The sequence below is a fragment of the Symphodus melops genome (genome assembly GCF_947650265.1).
Source record: "Symphodus melops genome assembly, chromosome: 3".
NCBI lineage: Eukaryota > Metazoa > Chordata > Actinopteri > Labriformes > Labridae > Symphodus > Symphodus melops.
In genome coordinates, this window is record NC_136693.1 from 11,346,063 (window position 1) to 11,372,986 (window position 26,924).

The window sequence follows — 26,924 nt, forward strand, 5'->3', positions numbered from 1 at the left end:
CTTTATCTAAAGAGCTCAGGTGTGTGCGATTATAAAACAGAAGAGAGAAAAGAAAGGCGCTGTGCATGTTTCTTGTCATTTGTTAGTATGGGGCACCACCTGGTGGTCACACGAGGCAGTGTGCTCAAAAGTTCTCGTTATTACTCTAAGTTAATTAGTGCAGAATTCTTTTTTGTTTGTTTATTAAGATCTAGTTTTAATGCACGTAGCCTATTATATATTGATCAGACACATGTTTACATTTGCAAATGTTTTAGTGTGTTTAGGTCCTGGTATATGTTATTTTTAAAGCCTTGTCTTTGTTGTAGCTTACTTTGAAACATTTTCTGATCTCAATCACCGTTCATAAAATGGTATAAAAAGGTGGTTTGGTTGTAAAAGGCATTTATTTCTGGCACATTTACCTGCAGTTAGTCAATTGTATCTGTTTGAATGGAATGTGATGGTCTGTGTGTCTACATAACTTATATTCTTTCTATCAGTGCACATGAACTAGTAACCCGATAAATATCAGGAAAATGTTTGTTTTTAAAAAGTAAAAAAACAGAGGCTCTTCCTTTTAAATGATACCTGTGTTTTAGTGCATCTACTTTTACAAATATGGGATACTTGACATTTAACCAATATATTCTTTCAAGGTTTTCCAAAGTTTCTTACCCCAGCAGGACGTTTGTCTTTAAAGTCCCTATTCAATCACAGATTTACCTCGTGTTACCTCACTTTGATGTTTGATCTGTACAGCTTGATGTCGGTGCAGAGTCTGACACTGAAGTCTGTTTCCACTTTATTATTTGGCAGGATAAAAGCTCCTCCGCTGTCAAATCTTCAAAAGAGTGTAGTACAAACAGGATTTTATGACATCTCGAGGAAGTACTGAAATCCTTTGCTTAAATAAGACATCTCATCTTATTATACATAAAATATAAAAAGGAAAAGCACTCATTTCACAGACCTATTATTACCCCTCATACTTTATTATCATGGTTGTATTACGGAAAACGTAAGAATAATTGTAGATCATCATGGATGCAGCCGAATTTGCCAAAACTGCAAGAGTAAAAGTTTTTTTTTTTTTTTTTTCAAATATTCAGAGGATGAACTTAGTTTGTAATGGATCTTTGAGTTTGGCGAGACGGCACAGTATTCACAACTTCCTTGACCATGTCAGTCTTATCTATTTGACTTTAAATATCTGGTTAATATGCTCGTGACAAGACAATCTTTCTGTGAAAAATAAAACTCACATTAATATAAGACATTTCTTCATTTATTGGGGGTATTAACAGCTTTAGTGCATTTCTGTTCACTTAAAATGTAACCAACAAAATATTCACACGACTGCAACTCATGCACATCAAACAAGACAAAACCACTGTAATGCAATGAGCAGCAGCGACAAATGTTATGAACCGGGTACAGAATTCAGATAGGAAACTTTGTGTTTACAAAATAATACAAAAGTAAGTAAACACCGACAGTTAAGGCATTTGTTTGTTGGGAAAAGCATCACGCAGCATGCTAGATCACCATCTGAAACCCCCTTTACTCATCACAGCATCTGCAGCCGTTACTTACCAGTGATGCTCAACAAACATTAGAAAATGTTTCATCCTGAGATTGATGTTTAAATTACAAAAAGGTTTCAAGAGAAACAGAGAAGGATTTAAATGCACATTAAGTTTAAGGAGATAAAAAATAGCAAAACTGAACATCCCTTGAAAAAGTAAAGAGTCATTTCTAGCATAAAATGATCTTGTACAGTTGATGCTGTTAATCTGGGTTTACTGTATGCGCTTACACTGCTAAATATGTTCTTCATGAGGTCACAAGTACCAGGCTATAGAATAAGCATGAGGGTGATGCACATTGCTCAGAAAGATCTTCAAAGAGTATTATGAAGTCACTTTACACACATTTTGAGCGACAGAGCAGAAACAGATTAATAAATTAATGGTGTAACAACTCTTTTACATAGAAAACAATGTTCTGTAAAACAACAGTAAACAAACACAGCAGGAAAGTCTCTCAAATCGTTCCTCACATTTTCCAAACACAGACCAAGAAGAGCCTTCTGTTTATCTTTGGAATGAATGTTCAGATTGTTTAATGCCTATAATACACACAGACATCACTAACCAGACATCTGAGAACATAGAAATAGGCAATTTTATTCTGAATTGTACCAAAAGGAGGTGTACATTTAGCTTAAGCTAACACATATCTGATTCCATTGAAGATCTGCAGAGAGATTTTCAAACATTTTCGTCATGTTCATTTTTACTAAAGCTGCAATGATTTTTCCCGCAGCAAGTTGGAGATAGATAATGTCTCACAATTACAGCTCTGTAGTATCTCAAATTAATGTAAAAACACTAAACAGCCAATTGTTACAGTATCACTGCAGTATGAGTGACAGTCTCAAATGCACAGTTAATGTGAGTGTTTCCCTAAAACATAGTTCACTAAAGAAACAAAACGAACAACCTTATAGCCCAGCTAAAGATCTACAGGAATGTTTAGAGAAATAAGCACTGTCTAAGGTTTAAATATTTGAATGTTTTTCATATTTTAAGTTTGTAAAACGTGTTAGTCTGAGTGTTTTCTTTACAATCTGAGTTAATTGACGAAACTGAAATGTGACGTAGGACATCTATTCTGAAAGTTATGTTGTTGTTTTTTTTCTTACCAAAATCATCATCAAACATTTCTATGACTGACACTTCTTCGCTCACTTGAAGAATCACATGCAGAAAATAAAATATGATAAAAGCAAGTCATTTAAAGGTTAATAACACTTAGGTTCACATGTTCAACATTGCAAACTTTAACTTTCAGTACATAACACATACGTTTTTTTTGGGGTTTTTTTAGCCATGACTTACGGGCAGTTTGAAGGCATTACACAGGGAATGTTTCAAGCTGCATATACAATCTTTTCTGATCTTTATCTATTGCACAGAGGTTTCTCTTTCAATCTGATGCTTCTAAACAGCTCCGAATATCGGAGTCCATTCAGTAACGAAACATAAAAGCGTTGGTATTCCACAGACGGGAGCCCTTGTTTTGATTGTCCTCGTGAGATTCGGAGGGCTACAGGCACTCAGACAGCACTTCATGCTTGTCTTTCATGGAGGACGTCTCTGACTGCGGCTCGGTGATGAAACTGGCGCTCAGCTGGATTTTGAGCCTCTCCACCTCGTAGTTATGCAGATATTCTTGAATCAGGTAGCGTTCCCGTTTGATCCGTGCTTTCACATCCGAGGGGATGTCAGGGATCATCCACGCCACGAAGAACTTCACCACGAAGACCACATGCTGCAGGGAAACAATCAGTCATTAATGTAACATTATAATCAGCCTCCTACATTTACAAGTATTAGATTTTTTTCTTTAATAAGCAGGTGCTATGTGAGCTGTCTTACTTCCATGATAATTATGAAGGCCATTTTAGCTGCCAGGATGTGCCAGAACTGCATGGTGTGAGCGTACTCGCTGCTATGGCCCGGAGGGTAACGGTAGTCACGGTATCTGTTCAAAAACACAAGAAGAGGGGCATCAAAAAGTCAGTAATCAATGAACTGTGTGCTGGAACTAGTACACATCAATAAATATGGTGCAACTACAACACCTATCCAACCGTAAATTCTTGAGTCAAATGAAAGACGATCATTTCCTTTTTTTTTCTCTCAGGAAAACAGTGAATGATATTCTTAAATAACAAAAAAAACATTGCAATGTTGCGTGATGACGTAAAAAAAAAAGAAAAGGTACATGCTCTGAACTTCTAAGTTCAAAGTACTTGAAGTGTTTTGTACTTGTGTTGTAACTAAACATCAGCTCCTCCAAAGCGATAATTGTTTGTCAGAATCTGTAAAGGATAGAGTTCATTGATCAGTTACAGTCCTTTAGATAGTTGTAATATAGTATCTGCTCTTCCTGTTTGAAAGAACTGATGGCGCAATATTGGACTGTGCTGTGGTAATGACTGAGGTTCTTTTCAATATGGGTCATGTTTTTACTCTCCCTTAAGCTTTGTTTTATCAGATTCAATCACCTTCTGAGGGAAGTACGGTGTGTGGCTCTTTAGGGGCTAAATGCTAGCTGTGCTGAAGTGCTCGCCCCTTAGCTTTTGAGTCTGTCTGTTTCTCTAATGTTACAGAAGTTACCTCCTGTAACATTTTGGTCATCCAATCAGATGTCCACATACAAGTATTAAAAAAATGCAACTTTAAAGGTTAAGTATAAAATCATATTTGATGCAATACAATGCTGTAATACCTGCAAGTGCTGGTGGAGTTCACAAACCAGAAGTCTTTTTCCTCCGGCATGTGTTCATCCTTTATCTGTGTGATGTTGTATATTGACAGGCTGTTGTTAATGTAGCCCCTCATGCTGCCGTCTTTACTGTAAGCGTACAGGTAGACCATTCGGGGGATCATGTCGGAGGTGAAGGCCATAATGAATGCCTGCGACGAAAGGAAACCAAAGATGCTGTTAGTGAGACGTTTTCATAAATATAATACAGCACATCAAAGGGTTTGATGATGCACAACCTGTTTTTGGATTTAACTGCATACAGTTGACAACACTGCTACAAGTTACATCCAGAGAGACACTGTCTCTGAGCTCCAGCAACTCTTTGAACGCTACAGATGAAACAAGCACACATTTCATCTCATACAGCAACACTCACATTGGTAACAACAGACAAAATAGCCACTGCGTTGAGGATTTCCTGCCACGCTCCAATGTTGCGTGCCTTGGATGCTACAGGCCGTTTGAACTGTGTGGTGAACTTCCAGGCGTCCACCCTGATCTCAAGGATGTTGTTGAATAGAGCCAAGAGGGGAGCGAGGGGGAATGAGGCCACGAACAGAGTGATGAAGCCAAACTGGATCACTGGAAGGACACGCAGAGTTAAGTGATAACTATCATACAGCCAATCATCTTTCTCCCTTTGTAGGACATAAACTCTGTATTAAATATGCACTCAGTAAAGCCTCTCACCCATCTCAAGGTACTCGTAAAACAATCCCAGCTGGGTGAAGTTCTGAAGAACGTTGTCCTGCTCCCAGCGGCTGTAGTGGTTCTCAGGATTGTGCCGTCCCTTTCTGCTGCTCCACCAGTTCCGCATCAACCTGCCAGGAAGCCCATGAAGAAGAAACACATTAACAGAGAGAGCTTACAGTGATATGACTACGCAGAAAGTGACAAAGTATGCCTGTTTCAATCAGACAAAAATACACAGAACACTTTCATATAAAACGGTATAAGAATATATTGTGCTGTGAATAAGAGCATTACACTATGTTGTGCCATAAAGGTAACTTTCTGATGGGAACATGATGTATATATAATGGACATAATACATGTTTCGAATGTGAACAAGTTATTTAAAGGTGCAAGTTGGGATAGCTGTCCAGTATCTCAAGTTTAAATGTGTCTCTAGCTTGTTAATAAAGCATCTCCAAGTAACAACCAGGTCTCTTCTTGTATTCTAGCCATTTCATCAAAAGATTTACATCAAAAGTAGTCGATACACTCAACAAAGGCTTTTACTTGTGGTGAAATGTTATTTGATAGTTTATACATGGACAACGTTACTCAGTTTAAACCTCTTAATCAAGGTAGGAATTCTTCATTCATGTCAATCTCCCCTTTGACCAGGTCTATATCAGTGATCTAAGGTGCAGTCAAACCAGATCTAAAATAGTTCTGTTTCTAATCCAAATCAGTTCTTTAAAATCCTTGCTTTAAAAAAAAAAATAAAGCAGAAAGAAAGAAAGACGAAGGCTGTGTCCCAATTTAAGGGCTGCATCTATCAGAGGATGCATTTAAAGACCAATTAAATCACAGCAGTGTGTCAAAGGCTGTCACATTTTAAAGGCTGCTTCAGATGCATTCTACTTTCCTTGGCAAACTATTATCCATCAGGAGCGCCCTCAGTGGCGGAGCATATCCTGAGATTCATTGTGCACCAAATCCAATGTTTAAGAAAACAAAGTTAGGACTTGAAAGTTGAAAAGAATGGATCAAGCTAGGTGACGTTATTTCTGTAGCTAGGTCTGGTGCAGAGTTGATGTTGCTCGGGGACAAAAGGGAACAGGAGGATGAGGGCGGAGACAGCTACGCAAACGTGGACTCGTCTGTCTATAAAACATGTAAGTCATTTCAGTGTGACCTGAGAGTCCTTCATAGGCCTTCAAAGGATGCTTCCTCTGAATTGGGACACAGGGTTAAGAGTTGATGGACTCACGGCAGCAGGGCTTCCTGAATGTTTCCCCACAGTTGTTTTCCCGCCATAACGATCACCAGCTGCGTAGTCAGCTCGATCAGACATCCTCCGGGGTCACACTGGGACAGCGGGAGGATCAGAATCAGAATCAGATAACAGATTACAAAGCTGTCCCCCCACTTTGTAAGACATACACTTGACAGTTTTAATGGGAGTGTTTACTTTAAAACATCAAGTTTTCTCAACATTGAATTTTTAGGAGTTTTTAAGTTTGGTTCAAAGAAGGGCGAGAACAACTCACCTCCTCGTTCCTCAGTTTGCTCCAGTTTTTCCCAAACATGTATGAGTATTTACCAGGATGGCCCACAAATTTGCCTTTGAAGAAGGCCACGTAGAAACACGAGGAGTAGTAGTTTACAAACTGAAAGAGGAACATCTTCATGGTCAGCCTGTTCTCATATTCCAGATGGGTCTTTGGGATTTCTGCAAGAAGAAAAGGGTTTGTTCTTTCTGGCTACAATTAAAAAAAACCAGATAGTCGGGCAGTACAATGACTTCAGTTTCTTTTCTGAACTCTAAAGGGCAATGTGACACAAAAAACAATAAGGATCACTTAAGCTATAACTTTAACAATGCTGGCAGGTATAGTATTGAATGTTAAGCTGTGACAGTGATCAGGAATAAAAGTAATTCATGCGCTGTTGATGCTACAGTGTAGGTCTGTGTCTTGCCAAGAATCAAAAACAAGACCAGAAGGAAATGCAAGAAGACAATCCAGGTCGCTGTTAAGAGAGTTGTCGCCTTTTGGAGACAAATTTGAATCATACTTTGATGTAAGTAAAGATGCATCAATGATTATAATAGTTAGACAAAACAAACTTCAGATTTCCCATCGCTAAGGAGGCTAATGTATGTAAACCTGAATGGATTCTGATTGGCTGTCAGTGTGTCTCTCAATCATCAAATTGCTCTAAGGATGATTCAAACTGTTCATCATTTTATTTTATACTTATAACAAAATATAACAAAATCATGCGCATGGTTACATGTAGTTCTCTTTGTGTCACCTTGATTCTGTTTTCTTTGAGTCAAGAGTTGTCAGTTCAAATCGTCTTACCCATGTCAGTGATCCAAACGGCGACCCTCTCGTAGAAGAAGTTGAGGATCATGATGATGACAAAGTTGATGCAGGAGGCGGTGACAGACGTGGCCAGCTGTGGAGTGATGAATCTGCCCACCAGCTGGATCTTCCTCATGGGGTCTTTAATGATACTTGCAAAGGCAGCATACACAGCCAACCTGTACGCTATGACCCCGATGATACAGGCCACTATCAGAGAAATCTGTGGGGAGACGCACGTAGCTATGTTCATGTTGTGTATGACAATACATGGAAAATCAATTAATTTCGATTGTTTTAAATAGCCTTCAATCATTTCTATTCAAACACACAACAGAGTTTGGTTACCCAGAATAAGACGGTGGTTGCTGAGAGGCAGAAGCGAGCGCACTTGCTGGTGATGGGAAGATATGGCTCCATTTCCTAAAGGATCAGTCCACAGGATTATTCAAAGTTATTCTTCAGTACGTAACGTTTGTCATATTTAGTTCCTACTTTGAAAAAAATGTTGCCATCACCTGTGTGAGCTTGTTGAGTCTCTTGTTGGTGCAGCGAAACTCAAACTCGGGCCGTATTTGAAGCTGTTGTTGTTCCTCCTCAAAGTCCACCAAGTCCCATTCGTATTCCAGCCGGGCCTGACGTCGTTTCCAGAACTCCAAAAACAGAGTTACTGTTAGGAGTGGAAAATGGAAATCACATAAAACTAGTAGATGTTTTCGTACAAAGAGAACTTAGTCCTATGCTGTGCAGTCGTTGATTGGTCATTGGACGGCTCTTTTCTGACCTTTACTTGATGTGACTTTGCACTGACTGAAAACAGAGAGCCTGCGTTGGCTGTGTGTGGAGTGTGATGTGTTTAGAATGACTTCCCATGACTCTGCTTGGCTCATTGCTGAACATGAGGTCAGGTTTTAGGTCATCTTGGCCCTAAAACTGTGTTTGCGAGTTGTTCTCGGTTGAATCATTATAAAAATATTTTGAACAAGAGTGGGGGCTAAGTGGGGTCTCAAACACAGAGCAAGAACATCGACTAACACTTACCCCAAATCCCCATGAATATGGCGAAGAATACAGTTCCCTCATTATCGAACAGATGGGATTGCTGGAATAAAAAAATATAGAAAAGATGACGTTTTCATGAGATGTAGACGCACACTGAGAGTAAACATGGTGGACTGCTGCTGACACACAAGTTTAGCAGATATATTAGTAAACTTATTATATCAAATATCAGTATAGTCATGTCAATTACTGTTTTTTTTCTAAGGTAATTGCTGGTTTTAAAAATTTAAATCAACATATGAAGTGTAATGTTTTACCCAGGAGGAGAGACACGTAGAGTTGAGCTTCCAGAACGGGCACTTTTTATCACAGAGTGGACACATCACAATGCTGCCTCCAACAGCTGGGTCACATATTTCTTTGCTAAATGGAGGAACACAGGACAAAGGTAGTACAACTTGTAAACAAAGCAGTGTCTCTTCAAGCACTCAGTAAATCCATTTATGATCACGTTTGGACAGACCATCAGTTTACTTGATATCAAACTCTGTTTGTAAATCTTAAAAGACAGAACAGACATATGATGAGAGATACCTCTGTCTACCTACTTTTGTGCAATGTGGGTTGTTTTGTTGAGGTTTGGGCTTAATTTGTTGGTTCTAGGTAAGAAAAACACTGATGCAACAATGTACAGTTTTGAAATGGAAAAAAGAAAACACTACATAAATGATGCAGCAGGTGCTCTTTAGTTAGTGCTTTATCGGAGGGTGCAGGGTGAAAAATAAAAATAAACAAAGAAGCAGAGAATCCAGGGAGTCCTGCGTGATGTTCTTCAGGAGGAAGAGTGGCCTTACGCATAAACCTTAAGACCTAATGCATGTTTTTTTTTTTTTATAACAAGTGTGATTAAAGCCAAAGTAGAACTAGACAGGCCTGCATAAAGCCCTGACTGACACCACTTCTAACACTTTAAGGGTCAACTTGTAAGCCGACTGTGAGCCACGCCTTTTTGCTGAGTAATTGACTCCCTTGTGTCTGTATACAAACTATGCAGAAAATCTCTCCATCACATCTCTACATCTCCACATCACTTCCCAAAAGGATCATAGTTGTTATTCCAGCATATGAATGTTCAACAGGTCTTTTGTTTTGTTTTTTTCCCCATCCATCCATGTCATCTGATCAGCTTATTGACCGGCTCCCCGCTGCCCTCTGGTGGTACACACCTGTATATGTTGTCATCGTAGCTGAGCACTCCATAAATAAAGCATATAAGGCCCACGACAGCGGCAACGAACAACATCTCCGTGTAGAAGCCGAGCCAGGCAAAGTAGATCCCAATCTTCTCCCCATAGTACTTCCTGCCAACGCAGAATCAAACAGAAAAGTTCACAAAACGAATATTAAACCCTGTGGAAACAAATAATAAGACTTCTAGCTTTGCTTGTTTACCTGATAAGGTTAAGAGGCTGCTCTTTGTAGAAACAGAGAAACCTGGCCCAGTGCGAGTACAAGTTGTAGCGCTCGCTCTCACACTCAGCATTTCTGGCTCTTTTCCAATATCGACACTGAAGATTTAAAAATAAAAAAACAATAGCTGCGGGTTGGTAAAATATCTTTAAAAAAGGAAAGACATTTCCAAAATGTTTGGCTATTCCTTCAACCCTGCTGAATACCACTATGGTATGCAGCACATCAGAAATCTTGAATGTAAAATTTTAACCTGCAAACATAGCTGGACTCAGCTTTGTCCCTTTGTAATGAGGTGCATGTGTATGCGCTCCTTCAGTGTGTCTTACGTCATGTAGTGGAAATGCTGCTGTATACGTCCCATTGCTGAGTAGTCGCTTGATTCCGGTTTTTTCCCTCTCTTTATGGCCCTCTTTATAGTACGGGCAACGAGCCAGGATGTAGAACACCTAAGAAAAACAACAGATCAAATTAAACTCGATCAAGATTTGCACTGGCCTTTTATCACCCTCTTACATTCACCTTGACAAACATCTCTAGTGTCATCTTGGAACTGTGACAGCCACACTTTCTTTACGTGTATACTGAGTCCTTAGTTTCACATACAGTATGACCAATCTGATCAGTAACTTGTGATTTTAGACGACGTCATGCTCACAATTCTGTTTCTCGTAGAAGGTGGGAAGAAGGTGTCCTTGTCATTGATGAGGAAGAAGTCTGTCTTGTTCTTGTCAAAGGGGTAGGTGAAGTAGTCTGGGGATGGGCGCATGATGTGCTCCGGCAGGCGGAAAGGATGAGATAGCCAGTGGAAAGGGACATCCTGACCATGGGGAATATCACTCTCTTTGAAGGGAACTTTGATATTCAACACATCAGCATAGGTGGTAAGTACGTCCCATGGAGCGTGGATCTTCAGGAAATATGTCCTTTGGTCTTTTGAGTCCTGATAAACATTAGGACACAAGAGGAGGGAAAACACTGTTTAAAATATGTGCATGACATATCCTTCGGGATCAATAAAGTATCTATCTATCTATCTATCTATCTATCTATCTATCTATCTATCTATCTATCTATCTATCTATCTATCTATCTATCTATCTATCTATCTATCTATCTATCTATCTATCTAGGGGCGGCAGTAGCTCAGTCTGTAGGGACTTGGGTTGGGAACCGGAGGGTCGCCGGTTCAAGTCCCTGCACGGACCAAGTCCGGAAACTGGTCTGGTAACTGGAGAGGTGCCAGTCCATTTCCTGAGCACTGCCGAGGTGCCCCTGAGCAAGGCACCAAACCCCAAAACTGCTCTGGAGCGCTCGCTGTGGGCAGCCCCCTCACTCTGAGACCTCTCCATTAATGCATGTCACTAGAACCCTGTTTGTGCATGAGTGTGTATCTCGGCCTATGTGTGTGTTAGACAGAGTGTAAAAAACTGAATTTCCCCTCGTGGGATTAATAAAGTGTAAATTATTATAAATTATCTATCTATCTATCTATCTATCTATCTATCTATCTATCTATCTATCTATCTATCTATTCATATTCATATTCACTGTTCATATGTGCAGCCCTCCCTTTAAGACGTGTTCCTATGGTACACGGTGTGCCTCAGAGAACGATCCACTAGGTGGTGCAAGTGGCCTGTTTTTGAATTTCTTACCGCTTTGTCATCCGTCTCCAGCTCCAGTCCTGCTTTCACAAGGTTGGCCTCAAACTCCCTCCTTCTTTCCTGTGGATAAACAAGTAAACCTCAAAGCATGAGAGCCAGGCACACACTGATACAAAAGTTTTTACCTATCCATGTTGGAGAAATAAACCCCCTTTTGAGACTCCTCTGTGAAAACGTAGCCCTCTACACAAAAGCTGTACAAATGGAGAAGAAGGGGCGTGAAGTTTGTGTTTTTGATGGGCATGGTGTTCACAAAGATAGAGTGACAAGTAAACTAGAAATACTCAGCGGAAAGTTAATTTCCTTATCAAGGACACAAGCGGAGCCAAACTGTCAGTAACAGACCAATGAGGCAACAAAAAAAAAGGCCTGACTCCCAGACATCCCAGATGTATGACCCTGAGAAAACCTCTAATGTATACTGGACGAGTGATGACGCAATGACAGCACACCTTAACCCCATTTCACGCATCAGAGCTTCAAAGTCCCAAAAAAATATTTGCAATCATTTTTTTGTTTGTCTTTCACAATAAAGAAAAGCAAAATGTTGTGGTTATATCAACAACCGACACGTATGCAGGAGAGAGGGATCATGTGCATTCATCATCCATTGACAAGATCAAAAACCTGAACACAGACAAGCCTGTTTCAAAAACTGTCATTTATATTATAAATGCCAGAGATAAAACTTTTAAAAAGTATGACAGGTTTTTTTTTTCTGTCATACTGTAACATACTCAAGTTTGTTCAAACTAATTTGAACAAAAGACATTTTTTTAATCATTTTATTAACCAACATAATCAGGTCTGTTGTATTATGCATTTATGGAAAAAAAGAATAGAAACTTCCTCTTTGTAGCCCCATTAGTTCCTTTTGTGGATATTAATTGTGTAATAATGTCACCAGTGTAACAGTGAGTCACCGGCAGCAGTGGTACATGCTGAGTCGTCATATAATAGCAACTTGTAAACTTTTCTGTTACATGTACCTGCTTCTTCTCTCCATCTTTGTCATCCACATAAGACAACACGAAGTCTATTCTTCGAAGGCCGTCCCTGAAGAACACTGTGTCTTTGTTTGGCTGTAGCCTATCTGTCTGAATAAAAACAAAAAAACACACAAGACATGAAGAGTTTAGGTTGCTCACAGAGTGGGAAGTGAAAGCAAATACACAATCCTGTGACGTTCGACACTGACAGGGCATGAAGTGAGGCTTACAGACAGACTTAAAGGGTTCAAAGTTTAACACAGACACGTGCAGAATTAGATACAAGGAGACGCGTACTGTGTCCTCAAAAACACATGTATTTCAGATTATTGTAGCCAAGCTGTTTCTACGGATTAGAATTTCACTTGTCAGTGCATGAGAAAAGACATTTTAGAGGAACGTTTATGCGTAACCATCTAGAAGAACCACATAAAACAGATGAATATGGACGCTGTAAAATCACAGCCTGTCATTAAACTAAAATAGTCTCTGGTGGAGGAGAACATGGCCAACATTTTCTACATCAACTCCTGAATGACATTCACTAAAAAAAAGTATTTTATTGACAACTCAAACAGTAATGGTTATTTAAAAAAATAAACTTTAGCTATTAGTAACAGGCTGTTAACGTTTCTTTATCTCATCTTAACTAGCTGATAAAACCTCTTTGACAAAGTGCTTAATATCATTTAATACACTGTTATAGCTATTAACAATATACAGTAAAAGTCTTTAATGCTGTTAAAATAATGAGGATAAATGTGTTTTTACCAACCAGGACTCAAGACACTGCTGTAATATGACAAAAACTCTTATAAAACTCAAAATATATTCTGACACAGTTTATATTCTGACTTCCTCTTGCTGTGGCACTGCTATACCTTGTTATACCTCTGTGTTAATTTTCTATTCAAACAACACATTTGTAACAGAAAAACAACAAAAAAGTTCTTTGTTGTCTTTAAGATTTGTTCTAAACTGAGTTACAATATCAATATACGTTATTTAAAAATGGCAGCTAATGTATTCTTTAAAATATATCATAAAAGCCAAAATAGTTTTTTTTTTAATTCTGCCGTGTTGTTGTTGTGTTTTGTATCGACTGTGTGTGTCGCAGTGAGACTAACAGCTCGGGTATAAACTGTAGGAAGACATGTCTCGGTCAGATTTGTGATCAGCAAGAGGTTTGTCGTCATTGTAAGGTTGCCGAATTTAGTTTGTTTTGCTTTTTTATGGGCTTTTATCGACTTGTTTTGGCCTGCGGATCAATAAAGAAAGTGTTTTTACTGCAGTCTGATCTGGCGTCCAATAGTTTGTTGAATGCTGATTGCAAGTTGACACAGCCCTTCAGCCTGGACCGACCTTCTTTAACATGTACAGTTTTATGAAGTTATTCATATCACACCTTTGACATGATATTAACTCATCTCGTAAGCTACTGGATTCTTGGCACACTAAACTTTAACAGTTCAACCACAGCATGCAGCATCTCAGTATGTTCAGTCGTTTACTGAACCACACCCAGTCTGTTTATCAGACCATCACATCGTAGCAGGGGTGTAGACGCTGCTTGTTAAACTGTTATTTAATTATCTTTTCTTATAATTAGACCATCAGAACCTATTTGATTTATAGCACTGAGAAATAGAGTGATCCATTCACGCACCGAGTCCCATCCATCACAGACATGTAATATGATCAGTCTAATGAGTAAAGATGGATGAAACATCTGCTGCTTGGTATCACTTCATCACAGTCAGATAACAGGCTCCAGTTTATTTCTGTGTTGCTGTCTGAAAAATGAGAGGAGCTGTTAGCGACTCAGAGATCTTATGATTCAGCGACAAGAGCGATAGGGAGTCAACAAAAGGTCAGCCATGAAGATCCACAAATATATAAACAAGCTTGTGGCTACAGAGAAAATAAAAACAGCATGGGCTCTACAACAAAACACAGCCTCACTTAAATAGTTTCACATGTTATTTATATTCCTGCAGGTAGATCCAAACCACTCCTATGTGCCAGTGCCCAATTATCTTCGCTTCGAGGATAGGAAATAGGTTGAGCTATGACAAAGTTGCCAAGCAACCAGCTGAGAAACAGAAGTCATTGCATTAGCTAAAGCAATAAACGTGTTACTGAGTGAGCTCGAGGGAGTCTTGGTATAATCATGCAGAGTCAGATACAACCAGGTTTTCTGTCTTTATGCTGATTGCTTGTGAGTTGTAGCTTCGTATGCACCATAGAGACAAAACAGTAGAACAAACCTTCTCGCTACCTGAAGATAAATCAAGACTTACTTCTGCATGTCCAGGAAGGATCACTCTGTCTGATAAGGAAACACCATTTCCACTGTTTTCATCTGTAAGAGAAATAAAATAAAAAGAAAAGAGAAATTAAACACAGCATTGCCTTATTCAACGTTTCCTGTTGAGTAAACCAGAACCTTTTTCTAAAGCATTATGTTTGTTACAGAAGATCAGGCCGTGCATTTGAAAGTCCTCAAACTTGAAGATTTCAGTTTTATGACTTTAATTGTGTCTTTGCATTTTTCATAAATCACTCCTTTGACACGCGTGATGTGCTTGTCTTTATAAAAGGATCATTAAGGGTCCTTTCAACTAACCATAGAAAAATTGACACCTCCTTTATGGTTTTGCTTGCGGTCCTTAAGTGTGTTGACGAGTCATGCTATCAGTCGAGATATACGCTCGGTCTCGGATGGCTAAAGGTCAAGAGTATCTGATCTGAAATCCTGAAGACTAAGAGACTGAATGCAAACAAACAAAAGACTATGTAGAAATGTTAGTGATAACAAAGTTCCAGATTTTAAGTGAGAAACTTTTCTCTGAAAAAACAAAAAAAACAAAAACAGTGCTTTTTACATCACTTATTTCACCTTCCTGTTTACATCCAAACCACACCAAAGAAAACTGAAGTTTAAAAGTGATTTAATTATTATAATTCAGTATGTGTTATAGATATAAAACTGTAAACACATGTAAACACATATGGGACAGTATTACTAAAAACATCAACAATGGAGTAGATGTTGTTCTCCTACCCCTTACCCTTACTCGAACCTATATTAAGCTCCATTTATATCCACGTGGGATACGTGGTACGCAGCATAACAGTAAGTCTCCCTCCGAAGCCAACCATCCCTTTAAGAGTAATCAGCTGGACAGTAATTGTTATGGCCTCTCATGCGTCTCAGACAAACTCTATTTAGAAAGAGCCCCATAAAAATCCTGCAGGCTCTTGGCATCATCCGCAGATGCAGGCTCTTACCATATTGAGACGCATTTATACGAGCTGAGAGAGAGAGCAGGGGACACGCACACAAACACAGAGACTCGTTCATCTCTAATATGACACACTACATTCCAGCAGGGACTCCCTCTCACAGCCGACTGTGCAGGCAACGTGCTCGTGCCGCATTGCTATGCATGCTGCTCTGTTAATCCCGAATGGTGGGAAAGCAACACTTCCTGTGGGGGAGGCTGAATTGTGCACCAAGACACGTCAGTGAGGGGGAGGGTAGGCCCTTGGTTGGGGTTGCTTCTGGACCAGAAGTCTCGCCGCCACACTAGTCAGTACACACAAAGGACACAAAGATCTCCAGCCTCCTTTCGCTTCTTCATACGAGCTTCCTGATCAGACCGACAGCAAGCTGAGCCAATCAGAGAGGGACTATGGTGTCTCTGTGTGGAAGCTCACCGAAAGGCTGGCACACTCATCAGAAAGGAATGGAGATATGCTCAGTAAGATCATACGAATCCCGAAGGTATTCAAATGACCCAGTGGGGTATTTTCAGCCTGTGTTAAGCACTACTTATTGTGCAGCTATATTTGTCTTTACTCATCTTTCAGCTTTTCCTTCTCCTTTTATGTCTCACTTTTTGTTGGTGTTACTCCAACTGTGCACAGCCAGTTATCAGAGCTGGGCTTAAGCAAACAGAAGCAAGGGGCCAGCAGTCTGTTGAATATATTTCAACAGAGACAAAAATAAAGGAGAAACGGGTCATGCACACACTGGGTAGACTAGCTTTGAAAGTGATCAAACTTGGGCATATATGTTTATTCATTAAAAATAACTATTGTATATTCATGCCCCCCCCCCCCACCCCACCCCCAGCTATTCATTCGGGCTAAATTACCTTGAACATTGTTGCTTTCCAGGGTGCAAATGATGGCAATCATAACTTATCTAAAACAGACTCTCGTGCCTTTCCTTCCGCTTTCCACACAGACCCCCTAATTACATCTCAGCAGCTCTCTATTTACAGCAGCTGAGATTTTCTCTTGTGAACATTCCCAGCAGCAGAATGCCAACTTACTTCGGCAATATGCCGGTTAACTTCAACACACTCTGACTCAAAGTGACAATTTTAACCACCAACTAAGAGGAAACTAGTGTTCCAAATGATTCCTGATATGGTGGGGAAAAAAAGACATTTAATTTGTGTCTTCATTGTCTTTGCTTTTGATCCCATGTCTTACTATGATATATATTCATTTTTCAACATTATTTTCTACTGATTGAAACTCAAAAGCAGCTTGAAAACCTAAACTGGAGCAGAACTACACAAACCATTCATCAGGCATTTGGAGCCAGTGAGGCTCAGCAAAGGAAATGCCCTAATTCTATCCAGAGACACATACAAAACACATGCATACCCACTTATGACAACCAAGCAGCATCCTCGAGTCCTACAATATGAGAACCAAAATTGGGACTGCCATCGACATCCTCCAAATGGGTAACGAATGGGAGACTACGTCCAGAGTGGTGGGAGTTGAAATCCAGTGAGACTGATCTGACTTGTAGACCTGACAATATCATTTTACAAGAGAAGGACTTTAGTTTGTTCGGCCCTTTTAGAGATCAACACTACAGCGCATCCCTTATTATTATTATTCCTTAATTTGAGTTATTTATTATAAATACTCTCCTTTAAGTCAATTATTTTTTAATGCACACTTAATTCCCAGGGTGTGTAGACAGAAGATTAACACTGTGTTCAGTGACCAAAGCAACAGCTGGTAACAGCTGGAATGAAGCCCTTCAGTACTTGTATATCCAAAGAGAAATAAGCTTGAAAGCAGGTAATAATATCCATGACTACTTCATAAAATGAGCGTCCTCTTGTGTAATCAAGAACAGGAAATACTGACCCACAGTTTTCCATTTAAAACCAACCTGACAGAAAAAGAAGAAAAGCTCTGCATCCCACTCATCAGGCACGAAAAAAGCTTTTCTTTTATCTTACCCGTCTTCACATTTAATCTTCTCTTAAAGTGAGGAACCTGTTGAAGGACACCCAGGGATATCCCCATGCTTTTTAGGTCGAGGTCAGACCAGTGAAGTAAAAACAGGAATTAAATTTCTACCTCTCTTCCATTGGCCTGATCATTGGAGGCCTCACTCAGAGAGATTAAAAAAAGGAGTCAGCGTAGGCTCTCTACAGAGCAGGCCAGCAGTACATCAGAACAGGAGGCCACTGTATGCCAATGTGCTGATCCTGCAGAGAGAAGAAAAACAGCAGAGGCGGTGCATTCCCTCTGAATGGAAACAAATCCAATACTCCCTGACTGAACTATGCCAAAGCCTTATACTCTACAACCTGATGAGGTTTCCATAAATATTGCATCTGACCACAAACCAGGACTCTAAATTCTAGACTCCTTGAACCGTGACATTCAATTTTTCACTTCAGCGTTTGTAACCTGCAGGAGAGCTGCCCACTTTCACTGTGTATCACATGACTCTCGTTCACCAAACGAGAGTCATCAAAACAAATGTTATGAAAGGAAACCTGCCTCAAACTCTGAACCGACATCCAGGGTCTAGTGTTTGTATCCCAAAAGGATGTAAAAGGATATTTGAGCCACCAAATTACCCACATACACAATACATTAAGCAAACATTTCAATAACATGAATTCAGCTTAAACCATTAATTGCATCACAATGCTTGAAGATTAAAAAACAACAGTACATCTGTAGTTGACTGAATATATGCTGAGAGTATTACTTGACATGCATGCAGACTGTCTTCAGATAACTTTCAGAGATATTTTGCGCTTCAAAAAGAAAATGTATTCTTATTAATTTGACAGCTACAAATATGACAAGTGCACTCAATTTATTGCAGTTATAGATAAACTGTTAAGTATGGGGCAGCTGTGGCTCAGTGCTAGAGTCTGCAGTGGGTTTGGTTTGGAAAGTGACCATCAGAAGCAACTGATCCCATGCAATAATATGCCAGCAATGAAGCAGTGGGAGCAACTTTATATTATATTGCTTTTGTCTACTTCTTTAACAACTATATGCAAGTTGTGCAAATGTATTACTGACACTGGATGGAGCAGATGGGTGATACATTAATTTTATTTTTTATAATGATAAATTCAACCTTAAATTGTTAAAGTGTTTTTATATGGATAAACAGAGAACATGGCCTGTGTTTGTTTGTTTTTGCCGATCCTGATGTACTTCATTTAAATATGAACAAAAGGCCACCCTGCTCAATGAATTGCAACATTTACTAAAAATGTTACAACCAGAGATATTGAACAGATGGCTGTATACCTTATAAAACCTTGCTGGTATACAAATGTATATCTCATTACGTCATACGGTACACGGACACATTACCACGTGCACATGCCGCTCTGCAGTGCATGCATCAGTGCAGATGTGACACTCCAGGCATGGACATATGACACAGCACATATAATCAACAGGAGCCAGAGACTGCAGAGGAGACGGAAGCTGAATGAGCAGATAGACACACAGACATCTGACTCTGATAACCAGAAAGCAGTATACGATGAATGGAACAGCAGCAGAAGTATATTCCATTACCGAGGAGCGTTGGTTTTACAGGAAGGTCAGAAAGCAGGGGACAACGATGAGTGGATATACAGACAGGCGTCACATAAAGCCTCTGATCTGCCCGTACCTGAGTGTAGGTTAATCCTGAATGCGGTAAGAACTGCAGGACCATCTTTAAAGGACAGATACATAAACACAGGTTAGTATTGGACTGTAGGTCAGCTGCGGACGAATGTGATTGCTTACAAAGTGCCTCTGAGACACACAAAGAAAACCCATAAAACAATCCTACTGGAGGTAAAGTAGTGCCCAGGGCCCACTTAAACACTAAACACAGCAGAACAAACAGACTAAAAGCACAGCAGAGCAGCACTTCAAATGTAGCAATCAAAGCAGATCTTCCACCAGTTGCACACAGCTAAGCAGGCAGATAACCTGAACATTATGCAACAGGTCGTGCACATCTGATTCAATAATACACCAAATTGTTTTTCACTATGACTCAAGCGGGCTGTGTGGGTGCGTACTGTCTCACAGATCTTAGCTCTTCCACGAGGTTGGCACTGAGCTACACCGCCCTTCTTCTCTCTCAAACACAAAACACCTACTTTGTAGTTGATTTAAATCACAATTCAACAAGTGCAGACTGACTGACTGCTTTTCTCAGGGGAAGTTAGACAAACCTGCCACAGATTGCCCTACACGTTTCCTGTAGATAGAGTGGAGTGTAGATGTGTATGAAATAATGATGGGATAAAGGTTAGCACTTTGCTCAGTATTCATAGTTCTGGTCCACCAAGCTGAAAGTCATCCACTACACAGTGACAGAGTGTATGTCTTGATTTAAGGGTGCATTAGGCAAACGTGGAAGGAACTGATATATTAAATGGAAGCACTGAAGTATTCATTTGTATACCAAAACACTTGAGTGTAAAGAGTCTAGGCTGGTAGTAAAGCAGGCCTGATGCATACATGACAGAGTGAAGCCACAACATCCTGAGCTATGATCACTGCTACGTCTTCACTGACAAGCCATCTTCTCTATCTCTCTCTCTACATTTCCTGTCAACTCAGCATACAAATACAAACTGAAGAATTTATACACTACTACAAGCTAGGCTGCAATTTCTCTACATTAAGAGTTACAACTGAAAATTGTGGAATCATGTTTGATTAAAAAAACAAGAGCATAATCAGTTTAGGTCACTCTAGATCTCTCTTCATCACAGAAACATAAATTGACCAAAGAAATTCCCTTCAAGGTCTATTTGGTGGTTGTGACTTTTAATCATAAGATATGTTCTCCATTAGCAAGAGGAAGTTGCTCAGATGTTCAAATGTACTTTTGTTTCAGAAGACGTTGAGGAAATCTAAACCACATCGATCTCACAAAGATTTCCATTTGAAGATCACTTCAATTTTAATTTCAATTTCAATTGCAGTCTTTTTTTGATTTGTGTGATATGGGTAGTGTGCTTTGAGTGTGGATCAGGCTCTTCTTGTTATGGGAAATAAAAGTTTCCCTTCTTATCAGCAGGATATTGGCAAGCCCAGGGGGGAAATATTCTCAGAAGCCCGGAAAGCTTGTTCACTGCACATATAAATAACTTTCACAGCAGAGGTCGTGTGCAGTGTCGTGGGTACAATGTCTTGTCTCTACAAACAAGTCCCACACGTGAATGCAACGTTTTCCATTTGTATCAGTTTGATGAAGAAGGAGTGTTTATGGATGAGGTTTGATAAAAGTATTGGTGGATTCATAAGCGATGTCAACATCAGCTCAGTTCAGAAAGCGTGTACACAGAGATACTGAACAGTTCCTACAGGCTGTTCTATAAACAGCTCTCATGCATTAAACATGGTTTAATGGCCAAAGAGAATGTTTGTTTCCCCCATGCTAGTGTTTCATGTCCATGAAGCCAAATGCTGGGTAAATAGGCCAAAGATGGGGGAAGCATGTATAACTCGTTTTTCAAAACACATTTATAAATGGTATGAAGTTTACTGTGGTATAACAACAAGATAGGCTCAAACAACTCGAGAGGAAATCTCAGTTGCTATCCATGTCTGATTTATCATCAAGCCGTCATCAAAGGGATAATACAATTACAATGCCTGTCTCCATGGCAACTCTCTGGCTCTGTTTCACCTCTGGCTGCAGGATGACTTCATTGGCTGGACTGCATATATCAAAGTGGGCTCTCCCTAAATGGAAGAAAATCTTTTGAAATATGAGCAATGACTTCTAGGAGCACTTAGATTCTAGGTTCTTTGAGTAGAATTATTGGATGACGGATTGTGAAAATGTCAAATTAAAAACTGTGTTTATGGTTTTTGCATGAAGAGGCGTGGTTTTCAACCTTTTTGCCGTGATTCATTTGGTTGAAGGCCTTTACACTGTTTCCATCCCGTCATGTTCATGATATAAAACATTCTATAACATTAAATATCGGCACATCTGTAAAAAAGGTAACATGAAGCGAGGTCAGGAGCCAATGTTTCTTTGTTGTGATAAATAAATGTAACGCTGTCATCTAGGGCTGTCTTGAATACCGTTTTTTGTCTTTGACTGGTCTTCACCTCATGGAGTGTTTCCACACGGCTAAAGTCCTTTGCATTTTGTCTTCCCTATAACAGCCAGTGAAAAAGTATGACATTCACAGACCGAATAGCAGGCTGATTAGACCTCTTTACCTCACAACTTTTGTTTTCGCCTACTGTTATCAAAATAGGTGCATAGGTTATGGAGTTTTAAGTTATTTCTGCTAACTGAACTTATAAATATATAATTTCCATTCGTCAACCATATTTTTTAAATGAGATTCTCTACTTTACAAACTTGTCCATAACAAATAAAAAAGTACCCCTATGAACAAGAACCCTTGGTTGGTAATCACTCCTTTCAACAACCACAATAAATCCTGTTAACTGGGTATAGAGTCAGAGTGCATTTAGTGTTCATTCAGTAGAGTTGCAACATTCATTCATTATAAACCAGTGTTTGGGCAGCTGTGAACAAGGTCAGATACTCTAAACACATCCATAACATAGTGAGGACAGACTCTGTCCTCTCTTTCTGTTTCCTCAGTCACATGTAACAGAAGGTCCGTGCTGATAAGAGTCTGAGCAAAACCTTTGCAAAGAAAGAGCAGTGTATTAACCCTCAATAGAAGGCATGTTTGACTACAAACTTTCAAAATAACACAACAAAGAGTAATCAGAAAGGGAAATCGTGTGATTGACATTTAAGTATGTTCACTTAATACAGTATGCTGTAAAATCATTGATTTTTATCATACTGTTTTTTGTATGAAATATCTTTATTTTTTCAATCCCAATAATGATCCAAGTAAAGAAATGATGACATCATACAGATGTTCAAATATTACAGATTTTAAACGACAAATGTATATAGATGCATATATATACATACATATATACATATATGTATTATTAGATGTATTCTATGTATAAACTTTAACACTTACTATTGGTGACTGGAGACAGGTAAAAGTCATCAAGTATAAAAACATATTCACTTTTTTTGTTTTAGTTTAATCTTCTAGTTACTTTGCATAAAGTAGGCTAACTAATAATGACAAATGGACACTACTGATGATTAAAAAAATGAAATATTGGGGGCACTGGTGGCACAGTGGTTAGTGCGTGCGTTCCCATGTATCGAGGCTATGGTCCTCAGGCACATCCACTGCCCTTACTATGTAATATAGGTGCAAAAAAATGCCCAAAAATAAATCTAAAAAAAAAAGTTCAATTAAATTATCTTATGTGAGCTAAATAAAATGTTTCCTGTTTATCTTTGAAGAAGATGGTTGATATTTTTGATTAGTCTATATTTACTGTAAATGCAGAACTGCACATATCAAAAGAGAAGCATATTTATACAACTGATGTTTATATGTTGTGGGTTCTGATTTAAAAGGTTTCTGTTGGAAAGTTCAACATCTCCTGCTTTTGTTTAAAATGGCACAATCCCTGGATTTCTATAGGTTTCTGTACTTTAGCTACTCTAATTGTGAAAATGATACATACTGTATATCTGTCTATGATTAAATATATTTGCATAGGGATATAAAAATACAAATAAAAGAGTCCTAAGAGAGTCAGTGCTTTATTGCTGCAATCTCACTAATGTGCTTCCCTGGAAATAAATAATAATAAATGGGATTTGTGTGTTTTTTCTAATTTGACCCTAATGTGAGCCACACATTACAGAAGAACAATTAGTCCTTCACCACAAAGTGGTTGTTTTCATTTGACCAAGCTTGATTTAGTTTCCAACTAACTGTAGACGAACAACATTTTCGATATTTTGGACAATAAAACCACTACCTCTCTTCTTGTTATGAAAAAGCAGTTGACATACTAAGGATCATGTGTTTTTTTTAGCATAAAAGGCTGCATACAATCAGTCATTTTCTGCACTTTCCTCTGTTAGAAAGCTATGTTTGGCAATAACAGTAGTCTCTATGCTATTGAAGCTATGGGAGGCATTATGCAGGCGTTAGAAGAGCCTGCCAATATTGGACATATGGAGCTGCAAGGAAGTTGTAACTATTAATCTGAAGTCATTTTCTGCTGTCCTTGGGGGCTGCTGTACATGAAAACAACTAATGCAGCAAAGCAATTTGTTTCCATCCCACTTGCCATTTAAACGTATGGGTCATCTACACATACGTTTAACATCTAAATGAACTAAATTGGCCAGGCTGTCTGAAATCACAAACTGAAAGTGGTTTTCTGTTTAGCAAAGATTCAATAAGGCCTGACCATCTCAGAGGAGATAATCCTATTAGACATGGACACACATTCTGAGCTTAACAGATAGCAGGAAGAAGAAAGAGGCCTTTGTTTACATGCTGGTTCACTTCTGATCACTTTCTCCTTTTTCATCTGATTTTTCATTGAAATCACATGAAGACAGAGATACTTCCTTCCAGACGGTATAGTCTACTACATTAACTAATGGGATTTTAGTGGACGTTTAGTCAATGCGACTTTAATTAACACAAATCTAACTGTAATCCACCTCAGTCTGGAAAATACCTGCCAGTCTGACTTTACTGGACCTAAAACGTTATACAAATGCACAGAAACACGCACTTACAGTCTGTTTTTTTTTCTACTTCGCCCCTGGTCTGTCATGAGATCACTTCTGTAACGACAACTCAGCTTGAATAAAGTTCTCTGTGTGGATTCAACCTTCTGCTCTAGCAGTCCCTGAGATCTAACCATCCCTGACTGAGATGATCCTAATCAAAATCCTCCCCAAACTCTGCCCACTTTCCAGTTGATAATGAGGTCAGTGCAGCAGTCTCAGACAGAGAACTGCCACTACCATTGGCATGGTGTTTGGAAAAAAAAGACTTGATAACAAACTTTTTAATAAGATATTTAACAAGCTTTTTGTGAAACAAATGTATCATATACTTTTAAAATCGGTAGGCTACGCTTTCCTACAGGCATTAGAAATTACTTTGAAATATCTATTTATAAATACGTAACACTGACCTTTCTTCAGCTTTACTTTTCCAGTTTTATAATGGGCTTTGATTATTTAAAATGAACACTATAATTTAATACGACCTACATAATCTTAGGTTTGTACTAGACGTGGAATTTAATTCAAATCAAATTTTGATTTGATTATTGGATCACTTTGCCTACTGTAGTGGGCATATTTGGCAAAGTTTCTCAGTCAAGCTTGAGGAAATAGGCTACACAGCACAATTTGTCACAAGAGAAAAAAACAACCTCCTCGCGACCTTAAATCTCTTAAGAGCTGAGGTAAATATTTCATTACCTCCTGTCTGTGAATCTGTCGCGCTCTGCAGCTCGATCAAAGTTTCATCCTTCGCCTTTCCCGTTACTCTCCTCATAACGGCTCGGTGTTTATGATGAAGGCTTCACCTTCTCAGGACACTGGAGGAGGAGGAGGAGGAGGCGGTTTGAGAGGATGCCGCTGAGATCCAGGCACGTCGATGAAGAGTCCACCATGGAGGTTAAAGGCGATCACGCACCTATATCAATGAGTCCAGTTTAGATTGGCGTGTGAAACATCGGTCATATTTACATTATAACGGATCCTTACTGTGACTTTACCCTGCTGGGCTCCCTGGCGCTGCCCATGAACGCAAGGCACACATAAAGGGGAGGGGCAGCGTTTTTTCGTCGGCAAAATGGTTTGTGCTGTAGACTAATTATGAGTGTGAGGGAGGGAGATATGGAGAAAAGGGATAGAGAATACAGGCTTATAGACTATCGTAGCCCATAAGCATATTTTTAAAGAAACTTGCAAGTGGATATTTAGTTTGGTTAAACCGGAGTCAGACACAATGAGTGTCTGTGTGGTTACCTGTGTGGCCCCTTAACAGGAAAACACAAACACGAGGCGATAATAGAAAAGTCTTCAATACAACGAGGACACCTTGTGGCCAAACTAGTTTGAGAAGTTGATTTGAAAAAGGGCAAGACAAATCTCATAAAACAGATGGGGCAATCCTTGGGGGAACTGATTAATGATTACTCGCTGGAAGAAAAATAAAATGACTTCTTTTTGCAGTTGCATTCTCCAAAAAACTTCCTTTTTCTCTCTATTTTTTAAAGGTACGGTGGTGGTAGCCAAAGATCAGGGAGAGAGAAATGGGGGATTGACATGCAGTAAATGAGTCACAGGTCGGACTCAAACCTAGGTTGTCCACTTGGAGATCCACAGCCTCTGCACATGGGGGCGCTACCTGCGCCCAAGGTAATAGACCTACTAATGCACTATTTCAACTTGATTCCGCATGTGATGCATCATGGTTAAATAATACAAAGTAATTTTACATTTTTTTTTCAACATTTATACCACAGTTGCATTGAGATGACTTATTGTGCTAAATGTTGCTAATGTCTTAAAATCCAATGAGAAACATAGTCCTTACTATTTGATGAAAGTATAAGACTGAGGAGCATTCGATCATGACTTACCAAAGCTTTTAGTGTCATTTAAGTGACCCTCAAGGCATATTATCAAATAATGTATTAAGCACTGATAAAGGCATTAGTTACAGTTTTGCCTTTTAATAGTGGCACCAGTAGAGATCCATTTATATGTATTTATTTTTAATCTCAGGGTCCGATCAAATCCATGACACAAAGTACAAATGTTTAGTCTTCCCAGAAACTGTTTGTGCGGTTGGGTGGCGTTCTTAGAGAATATGGCAGACCAAACCACAAAATGCAACCTCAAACAAAAATCAATGACCATTATAAGCTTTAAAAGCATTACAGGGTATTGAGATATATGATATGCTGTATCGATTTCATCTCAACATACAGAACAGACTCTACGACACTGCATCTTAATACAGCAGAATGCTCACAACATCCTGAAAGATCCTCATTTTATCAACATTTTTATCATCTGCATAGTCTTTCACTGAGCTGGTGTGATGACTGCACCTCAGGGGAGCCTTCTGTGAAACTCTGTGAAGTTCGCAGACGACACCACCGTCATCGGTCTCATCCTAGACGGTGATGAGTCTGCCGACCAACGGGAACAGTCTGAACCATCTGGAGCTGAATCCGCTCAAGAC

The 26,924-nt window shown here is 39.2% G+C and overlaps 1 protein-coding gene across 3 annotated transcripts; it reads right to left on the bottom strand.

Annotated features, from left to right (window-relative positions):
* Positions 1-1,251: 1,251 nt before the first annotated feature.
* Positions 1,252-26,358, bottom strand: ano5b (anoctamin 5b). Of its 3 annotated transcripts, none has more exons than XM_079338933.1 (22): positions 26,317-26,358; positions 25,148-25,364; positions 19,451-19,495; positions 14,784-14,845; positions 12,484-12,591; positions 11,486-11,554; positions 10,486-10,770; positions 10,157-10,276; positions 9,810-9,925; positions 9,584-9,718; positions 8,675-8,780; positions 8,397-8,457; positions 7,874-8,025; positions 7,704-7,778; positions 7,353-7,578; positions 6,537-6,718; positions 6,257-6,354; positions 5,008-5,138; positions 4,694-4,899; positions 4,279-4,466; positions 3,423-3,528; positions 1,252-3,315 (listed from the first exon to the last, which is right to left on the bottom strand). In XM_079338933.1, the coding sequence occupies exons 2-22, from the start codon at positions 25,221-25,223 to the stop codon at positions 3,091-3,093; spliced, it is 2,772 nt and encodes a 923-aa protein (XP_079195059.1). In that variant the 5' UTR covers positions 25,224-25,364; positions 26,317-26,358; the 3' UTR covers positions 1,252-3,090. The 3 variants fall into 3 exon arrangements, with proteins under 3 accessions (XP_079195059.1, XP_079195060.1, XP_079195061.1); XM_079338934.1 differs by lacking the exon at positions 26,317-26,358 and adding an exon at positions 25,436-25,460; XM_079338935.1 differs by lacking the exon at positions 19,451-19,495.
* Positions 26,359-26,924: the final 566 nt, after the last annotated feature.